This window comes from Dicentrarchus labrax, unplaced genomic scaffold (assembly GCF_905237075.1).
Source record: "Dicentrarchus labrax unplaced genomic scaffold, dlabrax2021, whole genome shotgun sequence".
Classification (NCBI taxonomy): domain Eukaryota; kingdom Metazoa; phylum Chordata; class Actinopteri; family Moronidae; genus Dicentrarchus; species Dicentrarchus labrax.
In genome coordinates, this window is record NW_026136724.1 from 19,703,179 (window position 1) to 19,715,238 (window position 12,060).

The 12,060-nt window shown below is 40.4% G+C and overlaps 1 protein-coding gene across 1 annotated transcript; it reads right to left on the bottom strand.

The window, feature by feature from the left end:
* Nucleotides 1-946: 946 nt before the first annotated feature.
* LOC127358577 (proline and serine-rich protein 2) lies at nt 947-10,460 on the bottom strand. The gene is made up of 4 exons (XM_051391740.1): nt 10,285-10,460; nt 8,426-8,630; nt 4,827-5,127; nt 947-4,611 (listed from the first exon to the last, which is right to left on the bottom strand). The coding sequence occupies exons 2-4, from the start codon at nt 8,501-8,503 to the stop codon at nt 3,122-3,124; spliced, it is 1,869 nt and encodes a 622-aa protein (XP_051247700.1). The 5' UTR covers nt 8,504-8,630; nt 10,285-10,460; the 3' UTR covers nt 947-3,121.
* Between the last annotated feature and the right edge of the window lie 1,600 nt (nt 10,461-12,060).

A 12,060-nucleotide genomic window follows, 5' to 3' on the forward strand; every position in this document is an offset into this window, starting at 1 on the left:
CTTCACGACATCCTAGTATGACATCAGTATCTGAAAGACCGAGTAGAGTGGAAGAGGTAACGGATAATGAGCCCACTAGATAACACGTTATATCTTCGATTGAATGTCTAAAAATCGTCTTTCTTGCTGAAATCATCCCTCGTGTTCATACTGGACAATAAACGTACAACAAGGAGTTTTAAACTGGTTATGAAACAGTCTCTGATGCCTCTGAATGACCTACATAAACAAAAACAAGACCATCAACGAGAAAATTGGCTGTTTTCTATACTTTAAATGCTTGCCGACGGGTTGGATTCAGTCGCATTTCCCTCTACATCAGTGGAAATGGTGGTGGAGACGCAACCTCTTTTGTCCCCAGGGGCCGCCAGAATCAACACAAAATGAAAGTTTCTTATAGCTGCTTTAAAGATTTGCTTTAATGCACTTTTAACGTAAGCAATGTGGGACAAAATCCATTTAATTTGACTAATTTGGACTACTGAAGGCTCATATTGTCTTCAAATAAAGACTGGTTTACACTGGAAGCGCATCAGGAAGGGTCCAGTATGAACAGCAGGAATGATTATGGCAAGTAAATCCTGTAACAATGTATGTATGGGCTGTATCTATTTGCAAAACTTGAAACCTATCCCCACCATTACTCAAATGTAATGCTAATACTGTACTAGATATGTATGTCCTTGAGACTCCAGGAAATGGCCAACAAATAGCCACATAAACGCCTGTAAAACTGCGTTATAGAGGTGCTGGTGGGTGAGTTTGGACAGAGGCAGGCTAGCTGTTTTCCCACAGTTAACCAGCTGCAGCTCCCTTTAAGCCGCCTCATCCTGTAAGTTTCCACTCAGGTGAACCACTGCACCGAGGTGGCCGATCAATCATTGAACGGCACCTGTTCATTCTTTACATTCCAGAGTTAATCAAAGAAAAACAATTAGAAAGGAGGTGAATGTTATTCTGTTTAATGATTGACAAAAAAAAAAAAAAAAACTCAACAGTAGATATATTAAGCAGAGTACATACAGTATACAAAGTGGACAGTTGTACCGTAGCAGCAACTTTCACCATGGCCACTAAGATTCCCATTTACCACACATGGAGGCACTTTTTAAACCCTGTTCTGTGCAGACGTTTACAGCTTGCAAAAACATTTCCTTATAAAGTCGGCTGTGTTATACAGAATGTAGTTATAAACTGAATGCATGCACCATTAGATACTTCAAAAATGACTGTAGCTGAACTACAGAGAAACCGGAGTCTGTAAACAAAAATTCACAAAAATATTCACACAGGACCCCAAAGTACAACTCTGGGTACTTCTATGTGAAACAAAATATACTTCAAAAGTTACTGTAGGTGAGCTACAGAGGCCGGAGTCTGGATAAAACACAGTAAACTTACTCACACACACATACATACATACATACACACATACATGCTGCTACAACAGTTAAATAACACACTTGCAAAGTTATCGACAACAGCTCGAGAAAACAAAAAGGAATAAAAAACACATAAGTAAACCCAGGATGTATTTCTAGACTCTGTGGGTTTTAGTGCTTGTGTTTTGTACAATGCCATGTGCTCGCCCATCCCTAAAGAGCAGTTTTAAAAGTATTCCCTCTGCGTAGTAAAAAAGTAAAAGTCCTGCCCTCAAAAACCCATTCCACAGTCTGTGGTTTGGTGTGGGAGGTTTGTCCGTGGAGTAAAAATATCCTCCAGCTCAGCTCAGCTTTGCATCTTTCAAGAAAAACCCCAGGCTCTTTTCACTTTCAACTCGTGCACCTCTTGATATTCCAGGTCATCCGAATCAGTGGCGATATTCAAAACGATTAGAAAACAGGCATCGAGTTTGACTTTTCATGTCTTGTTTCTTTGATCTTCTGTATATACTTTATATGCACGGCTTTTGTTCTTTACAATATAGTTATGGTTATTTCAGAAGTAATAAAATTCCTCCAGAGAAAAGTTCTTTAAACAAAAGTGCTGACAGAAAACACACACACACACACACACACACACACACTCTCACCGCTGATTAAAATGCCCAAAAGTCGGTACACAAACCAGTGAAAACACAAAAGGTTCCCATGTTACAGGGCTGATAAAGACTTCACAGCCTGTGTATGAACATTAATTTCACTTTGCGGACAGTTGCTGGAAGGAAAAATTACACTGTAAAAACAAATAATATAACTTAAATTCTTTCTTTTTCCGAGTATGTGATGAGAGGTTGTTGATTTAGATAAAACTACTCTGTAATTTAATTATTTATTTACAGTTTGTCAGTTAGTTTGTGGCAATTTTAAGCACATATTTATTTAAATATTTAAATAATAATAGTCGATTTTTTTTTTGTCTTAGAAGTCTAAATAAAATTAACTGGCACATAACGTACCTTTTGGGGACCCTATAGGGGGTCTGGGATGCAGGGACAGTCGCCCGCTTTGCCCTGGTTGATAATCCAACGTAATTTTTGACACAAAACCACCGAAAGTATCGAATGTGTATTGATCCACCGCTGAAAATAGTCCCCAACAAACACATTATTTCCTCCTGTATGAGTAATGTTTGATAAAAAAACTACAGTGCCAAGGTAGCGAAGTCATAAAGTATTGAGAGGCGGACTAACACATTGGTAGTTTTGGTCTTATATATAAATATAGAATATCTCCAGACTTTTTCATTAAGATGTTTTTAAAGTTTCACAATGAGCCTCATTTGTGGCAAACCGGAGACCAATGTTATATGATTCCCACAGGAAGCGGATGCTCCTTTTTTATGGCATCGGTTTGTTCCAAAATATCTTGTGCGGAGGTATTCAATGTCCTGGATCAGAGACAAGATAAAGCAGTTTATCTGTCAAGACTTTTGTCACTGAAACAGTAGCTGCTGCACTGTGTCATTCTTCTATCCGTCTTTTTTTATGGCGAGGAAACGAGAACTGGCTGTGCGGGTCCATTGTAGGATCTAGCTCCATTCCCATCTGTAAAAGTAGGTCTCTATGCAACCACACCTTCATGCTCAGACATAAATGGGGAAGCTTCTAGCATACCACCTCCACCAGCAGGTACACAGCAGAGATTCGGGTTCGACAGGTGGAGACTGAAGAATGAATTCATCAAGAGTCTTTTAGCAGCCCCAGTTTCCTCAGCGCGTCCCTACGTGACTCGTCCATCGCCCCCCGTCCAGAAAACTGCACCGTGATGCCTTGAGGACGAAACATGGAGCCAGGTCTTCGCTTGTGTTCAGGGGACAAGGCTCGCAACGCTGCTTTCTGGGAAGTGACGGCACCGTGATAGGAGTGCCGAGGAGGTTTTTGGGCTGGGGTTGGGGCTGGAGGTTTTAAACTCCTTGAAGGGCGATTTAACCCGGTGGAGGGGTTGATGGTCCGGCTCTTGCCTCCGTAACTATTCAGCTCAGTAGGTAGTGGCTCTGACTTGGCGGGGAAGGTTTGACTCTTGTCGATGTGGGAGCTGAGGATGTCGGGAAGGTCGCTCCTGGTCACGGCAGCCGGGGTCATGACTTTGGTCTTTCCTCCATAGGGGTTGAACTCACTGGGGTTAGCCAGCACAGGTGGAAGGATTTTGGGTTCATGGCTAGTTTGAGAGGTTGGAGGTTCACTCTTAGAGGAAACAGACGGGTTGACCACGATAGATTTCCCTCCGTAGCTGTTAAATTCCAGTGAGGTGACCTCAGGTGCAGGTGGAATGGATGTCTTGGTATCCAAAGGAGGAGGTGGATAGAAGCTGCCCTGTGTGACTGCTGGAGGCGAGGGGCTCAGTTGGCGGTTTCTATCTTCATTGCTCCTGAGAGAGTCTGTCCGTAGAATCTCAGCTTTTCTGTCTTCGTAAATCTGAGATGGTGATCTAACAATGGCTTCAGGCAATTTAGTATTGGTTTTTGTTGTTGGGGGAACACTGGCCTCGAGAGGTTTGGCACTTGTTTCTGCACCTGTGGACGGATCCAGAGAGGTGCTGTTAGGGGTGACGAGGAGCGACAAACCCCCGGACATGGCTCGATTCCTGTTTAAGCCCAGCTTAGACAGGGCCTCCATCCTGGATTTGTCTGGTGACGGGTCCTTGAAAGAAATGCTCCGTGTGGGAACATTTCGAGCCTTCTGTTCCATTGACGGCTGAGGCTCTTCCTGCAGCAGAGGGTGTGACCCTGATAGATTTGCCAGCATCTGCGCCCGTCTTTCGTGGAGGTTCACATTCGCCAGCGACTGGTTCTGGTGCTCCTTGTTGCCGAGGATCACATTGATGTTAGAGGGGTAGCGGTTAGGCTTGGCAGAGGTAGGAGGACCGTATTTAACTATCGGACCATCTGTGCTGTAGCTCAGAGGCTTTTCGGAGTCCAAGCTGGAGGGGCGGAGGTGTGACGAGGGCAGGAAGTTGGAGGTTCCACCAGCCTGGTTCTCGGCTATCTTCTGGGCAATCAGGACCGGGGTGGGGATACAGCCTGGAGGGTGGTAGGAGGAGTGGCTGTCTGTTGGCCCATAGCTGCCACTTGGTAGGGGAGGGTTGTACTCTGAAGGCAAGCTGTCTGTCTGATCTCGCCTTGGCTTTATCTCAAAGTGGCTTTCAGGAGTTGGCACCATACTCTGAAAATCTGGGAGGAACAAATTGCAAAGTGAAAAACTGGGAAAGACTTCAAACTTCAGTCCCCTCGAGGGCGGAAGTTACCATTGCAGACACTTTAGTCTATCTTCTATATTTCTGGGAGAGGGATTTGGGTTTTTTTTAGCAACCTGGGGGTTATAAAAGTAATAACGCAGTAAGTAAGTTAGTAAACTAAGCAAATAAGAACCAACAGTTGTACGCTACCTGGATTGGTGGGGCTGAAGTTCCGCTCTTTGGTCTGCACCAAGTCCGGTTCTGGGCGAACCAGATCTATAATATCCTGGTCTTTCGGACTGGGAGGTCCGGCCAAGAAGGAGGGCACAGTTACACCAGGGTTGGGACTCGAGGTCGGGGGTCCGTTGACCCCTTCGACAAGACTTCTGCTGATTCTCTGCTCTAGTCTTGGGTCATTTTCCTCTAGACTCTCCTCCAATGAGTCGATAGTCTCCTCGAAGAACTGGATGCACTCCTGCTCCTCCTGGCTCAGAAACCGCAGATCATCTTCCTATCGAGGTCAAGACACAGTAGGAAACTGGTTAGACGGGTGATTTCAGTATTTTTATTCTAACTTTGACAGTGCATACAAGTTGGTGTCTGAGGTTGTTTCTAGTTTCTAAATATACAGGTCGGAATATGTATGAATCATCGTATACCAATTATATAAAACATATTTTTTTAAATAGTTTTACTCTTAATATTTACAGAGGATGGGGAGGAATTTTGGATTTCTAAACTGGGGACTTTAAGTCAAATATATTAAATAAAAAATAGTTTTTGTAGGATTTAATTTGTTCTCCGAAACTGGATTTTTCTGTAGAACAATGTGAACTTTAAATGTATATATATGTATGTGAATGTTCACTTTATTTTATTATTATTTATTTAAATGTATTATTTATTTATTTTAAATGTTAGCGCCACGAGTTTGGCAGAAAATGTCATCTCATGATTTTACGTTCATATTTTCAGTATTTTTCACTTTTACTGTTACAACAGAAAAAGGCTTTTAAGATGTTGACTAACTAAAACGTAAAGCTATCTCAGGCGATGCAAACAACCCATGAACTGTTAGCACACACTCTGATACAGCAGCATAAAAGCACCAGATCCGTCTTTACTTTTCTCTTCATCGCTGAACTCCATGTTGCAAGACTTTTCCCATACAGTAGCCATGTGTATGCAGGGAACACAGGACTGTTTGTTCCTGCATCCCAACCCTCCAAAACTTCTTTCCCACCCTATATTTAGCTCAAATGCCCCCTCTCTTCAGTCGGACGACCGCCCCTCCCTCCTTCACCGATCCCCATCTGTGCTTCACCTCCACGGCTACCTGTCCTCCTCCACACAGTGCAGCCACTGAAAAATGACACAATGGGCTATCCGATAACGGCGCTCGGCGACTATTGATTTTGCTGCTCGGCTTTGAGGTCTTTTTTCAGTCCTGATAAAGATCGAGTCCACCCTATTTAAGCCAAACCACATGGCTGCAGGGAATAGGTAATGCCCTGTAACAGTGTGTAATGGACCTTGAAAATGAGCAGTTTTAAGTAGTTATTTAAGTAGCAGAGCACTTCAAAAACTGCATTATTTAAAAATACATCTTTAAACTTATCTAAGTTTCACATTCTTGAGCTTTTTCTGGAGCTTTCAAGCAGATTTAAGCTCTAAAAATCTACTTTAGAGGACCTTGGTTTAAAGTTATTAAATATATAATAAATAATACATCATCGTCAAGCCAAAAAAAGGCTGTTTTTCTTGCATATTTGCAACGAAAGGTACCAACTACTGAATTAAAATGTTTCCTGTTTCCTTTTTGTAACTAAAATCAAACAACCTTGTGACAAAAACTTGATGTAATTAGTTTTTAAACTCGTATTGGTAACTAAACTCATCAAATTAAGATTGTTATCCAGTTAGCATATTAATACCCGACAGGTATTTGGATTAAAACTCTACAGAAACCTTCCTTTGTTCTACTTTTTATGGGTCTCAGATTTGTCGTATGTCTTGAAAATGAATGAAAACACAATGTTTGTTTAATCTGTACACAAACACAGGTTGTGGTTTGAGGAGGAACCCGCTGGAAATATTTCATGGCAAACAAACTGCAATTTGTGGTTTTGACATATGTTTGTGTACGGGTTAAATAAACAAGATCTGTTCATGAGTAAGCTTTCTGTGCTAGCAGGTGGATTTCAGAACTTAAAACAAAGCCAGGCTAGCTGTTTCCCCCTGCTTCCAGTCTTTATGCTAAGCTAAGCTAACAACATCCTGACTACAATTTTTTACGTACTTACTTAGTTTGACATTTTGGGAATTATACATATTTGCTTTCTTGCTGAGAGTTAAATGAGAGAAATTATGTGTAAATTAATGCGTTTTAGAGGTGCTGGTAAATGCATTCTTTATGCTAAGCTAAGCTAAGTTTGGTCAATCTTCTTATGTAACTCACAGAAAGAGAGCGAATAAAAGTACTTGAGAGGTGAATTACAGCGTAAAATAGCTAGTTTACTACAGTTATAGCACTTGGACAACAGATTTGTTAGACAATGAGGTGTTTTGATCACAGGCCCGTGTTTTACTACAATTACAGAACCACCGGGTCCGAAGGAAGCTGCTCATTTGAGCTATTTCAAGGAGATGACCTTCAGCTCGCGGTTGACACGGCAAACAGGGTTTGTTGCTGACACCAGTGTACTGAAAAAAGTGCCACAACAAGGTTACTGAGAGCCTTGTTTTGCTTTACACACACACACACACATATATATATATATATATGAGATACCTGCAGCAACACCCAACTGAAACCAATACGAGATAAACACGGATCTGCTGGTTTCAGCTGCTGTGAATTATGTCCATTGTTGTGAAGCAGCTCAGGACCTAGAAAACTGCAGCTCAACCGGTTTGCCTGGTGTTTGTTGTGGGGTGATAATGAATGCCATCCCCAAGGCATGTTGAAGGGATTAAGTTGTTAAGCAGGTGTAAATTTCTCAGCGCCTTGCGATGACTGCGCACATTGTGTAAACACAGCACAGAGCTTCAGTCGGGGTGAAGTACAGTTTGAATAATCAGCTGTTCATCTGATACGGCAGAGTGTATGTTTGCTGTGTTTGGGAGGACAATAGAACAAGACTACTCTATGCCCCCGGTAGACTGAACACATTATGGGTCATTATACAAACCTGTGTCCCCTTTATATAAGCAGATATTATAGCAAGAGTCCAGTGATTGGCCATTAAATCAGCTTTATTTACGTATTTATTCTCATTGGTTATTAATTATCTAGAAGAAACTTGCAGGAGTCGGTAAAAAATTGTGTAAATATGAAACGAGCCAATCAGCAATCTAAAGCTCACTAATTAAAGAGTGTAGGATCTAACGCCCCGTATCTAGAGCTAGTGTTTGTTTTTGTCCGTTCTGGGCTACTGTAGAAACTTGGCGGTTCAGGGAGTTACAACCGTTACTAAGGGGGTCCTTAATTTGACTTTAATTGAATTCTTAAAAGCTGCTATATTTTAATTTATACACTTAAATGTACTGTGAACAGGGCGGATCTAGAGAAATATTCCCAGAGGGGGGCATGGAGACTTTAAAGGGTGGTAGAAATACACCGATTTAATCTCAAACAATCAGATTTAGTAATATTTGGTTGGATATTTGTCCCCAAATTAGGATATTTGAACTCAAACGCTTTACATTATTGTGGCACATTAGTAAAGCATCGAAATATCTAAAGCTGGCATTACATGACTTAAGCCTATTTAAATGAACCTTATTTTCTAGGGTTTTTAAAAACCTACGTGCTGCCTGGAGTTTCGGCCGGCGGCCCCGTTGATCCCGTAGTGGAGCTGCGGGTTGGCCTGCAGACGGAGGTCCATGGTGCGAGGGGTCAGAGGTCAGGTGGGCATCTCACAGAGGGTCCGGACGTTCCTGGGCGGCACTAGGACGAAAAATCACATCCGGTCTCGCTCTGAAGAATCATCTAATCTTCTTTTCAACGGCGGCCTGGGGACACAGAGATTAGGTTATTGATATAAGTATCTGAATGAACTCAAGTACCTTTTTATGTATAGCAGCAGTTAACGAAGGGGTTTATCCCAAATATAATCAGAAAAATACACAATGTACATTTAAGAATAACTACATAGAAATAGCCAATCTTCTCACTGATGCTCTAGGGTGCTCATGTGGGTCAAATTGATTATCGTAGAGCGTTTAATTGAATTATTTCTCTCCCTGTACCATCAGGAAACAGCCCTGGGATACAAGTAACCCTAGTTGGGAATAATTTAAATGAAACTTTAAAGGAAAAACGTCTCTTTTGTTAAACTACAACAACTTAAATACATCTAAAACGTGACAAAGAGACAGAAACTCAAGCCTGAAGTTGGAAAGCCCCGGTTTAATCACTAACTATGTATTATAAGCCCTGATTACACTGATTGTTTCTTTATGCGAAGATAAATTGTCAGATAAATGTACCATAAAATACCTCAGAATAGAAGAGTAAACTTTTTTCCTGCTCTAAAGGTTTTTAACAGCTCAGCATCACAGCAGAGAGACACCTGATGGACCAGTTAACCTGGAACAGGTATCTGCAAAACAGGCTACCGGAGCCGAAACCACTGACTACATTCCTCTCTAACAGCGCTCTGATGAAAGACTTCAGGAGAAGAAAGAAGAAAGAAAAAGGTTCCTTGTTGCCAAATAGGAAAAATTAAGATGCCAAGAGAGAATAGTTGAATTGTTGACAACTTCATTCACAACCTTGGAGGTAAAATTAGGCCCAGTTTGGGTTTTTATTCACCCAAATTATAGCATCTCTGTTGGGTCAAGAATTAAACCACTTTTATCTTTTTGATTTGTCTGAAAAACCTAAATTTTTGGACCATTTTGATTCAGTTGTAGTGTTTTTGGATCAATACAGTGCAGACACAGACCCGGGTCATTAAAAGCCAAGACAATGTGTGACTTTGACCCAGTGTTTGTGGTTTTTTTAAACATTTTTTGTTAAGTTATGGGTCATAAATTAAACCAAATAAGGTAGCTATGTGTTACAGGTGTTATATGTTATTGTGATATTTCTGTTCTTTGACACAGTGTTTGTGTTGTTTTTAGATTTTATTTATTATTTAGTTATTAGTTAGTTGATCTACTGGTTTATCACACAAAAAGCTTGCCTTAAAATCCTCAAAAATTCATAGTTAGCTGTATAAAAACTGCAAAAGTGACATGAAATTATGTTTTTTTAGGACTTTTATCCTGTAAAATAGTGAATAGTTTTACCTTTTCAGGCTGAGAGGTAAAAAATATGGAATATTATGGTGACTTATTTTGTTTATTTAAATTAGAAATTCAATTTTCATATAGGTCTAATATATTGACACACATGTTTCAATAGGACACACCACGTATTTCTACTTTTTATATATTACAAAAATAAATCTGTACATTTTCCATAAGAAGAAAAAACATTTTCCCACACAAACTTATATATGCAGCTGTATTTTCTTACTATATTGCATTATATTGTTCAATGTATGTTCGCACTGTGACATAAAAAGCAGGATTTATAGCTAGTTAAAGTCAATATTAACCCCAATAATCTTTCAAACACTTCAAAATGCGAGTAAAATGACATTTTTACGCAGTGACTCACCCGGTAACTCCACACACCGGTCATCCTAAAATCAACAAAGAACCCAGAGTAGTTTTTCCTTCAGAGAGAAAGCTTCAAAATAAATCTCTGACTTTCTTCTGACAGTAATTCTCCTGGCGCTCCTGTTACGCTCTTGGAGAGCTCCGTGTGCGTAATGACACCACGGCGGCGCATTACGCACCAGTTAAAGCCACGAGGAAACTCCACCCACCGTCCTCAGGAGGGTGTGTGTGTGTGTGTGTGTGTGTGTGTGTGTGTGTGTGTGTGTGTGTGTGTGTGTGTGTGTGTCATTCAGGTGAGGCGACTGTAGTGACACAGTGGAAAGTTATCCCACTCACACACACACCTCAGAGTTTCACTAGGACGGGTTCAGGAACAGTGGGACACTCAAGCCTTTGCTTTTGTTTTGCCATTTGACTGGAATGTCATCCTGTAATCTATTACTTTTCATTTAGTGATTTTTATTTTTATTTTATATTAACACATTCAGAGAGATATTATTTGGGATTTGTTATATTAATTAATAGCAGATATTTTAATTAAACCATGTCTCACACTTCAGTTCAAAGTCATAATATATTTTGTATTTTGGGGGTCGTGAGATGATTAAATATGAAAAAATATTTCATCTTTTGGACTTTTCTCTAATTTATTTTGCTTTTTTGTGAAATATTGAAGCATTTAACCTCATTGGACCTCAAACAGTTATTTAAATCAGGGGTTCCCAACCTTTTTTGTACCTCCAAAGCCCAGTCTGATGAACTCAAGTACCCCTTAATCAATAGCTGCAATTAATCCAATGATTTAATCATTAATTATGTATTTTATAAGATAAATGTACCTCAGAATTCACAATATCTTCTGTATTTTTCTTTAAAATTAAACATTAATTTGTTGCTACTTTAGTTACAGTTGAATAGTTCTTCCACCATTGCCTCAGTCGTGATCATAAAATCATGATTTAATGAGCAAGATAGATTTAGATTAAACCCTTATCTCAAGTTTAATGATATAATATTTGCACTATTTACTTCAAATTGGACATATTAAGACAGAAAAACATCCAGAATTGTATTTAAATACTTAAAATAAATGAATAAATGACTTCGCCCTGATGATTTGTTTGTTTTGGGCGCCCCCTGCTGGCTGCAGCATCTCTTTAAAGGCACATAAACAACGTGTGTGTGTGTGTGTGTGTGTGTGTGTGTGTGTGTGTGTGTGTGTGTGTGTGTGTGTCCGTGTCCTCCTCGGCAGACGGAGTTTGGTCCAGTTGTCGTGGATTTTGTTGCCATGGAGGAGAAGCCGAGGAAGATCATGTGATGCAATCAAAAGCTCCAGAACTTAATGGGACCTTTTGTCTTGCGTGACAATGACTTCCCCCCCTTGTTGGTGATTGTATGGACTTTCAACCAGAGGTCAAAGGTCACACTGCACCTACATTTATAATTTAGTATAAGATTTCCACGCGTCTAAAACCCTGGAAGAAAAGACGCTTCAGAACTTCATTGAGAATCGTCAGGTTTTTAAGTTTTATTGCGTATTGAAGTAACTCAGTGACAGTTCTCTGCACACCCACGGACACACTACGAACAGGAAGTGCTAATAGTTAATTCGGCGTACTTTTAATGGCAGTAATTTGCCAAAATATAGGTTAAAACCGTAGCTGCAACCTGTATTTGATGAGCTTTTATGTTGAGCTTCAGCAGTAGAATTAAGTGAGTATCTCCCTCTGTGTGGACAGTCTACAGAGGGGCAGTAAGGAGGGAGTTTATTAAA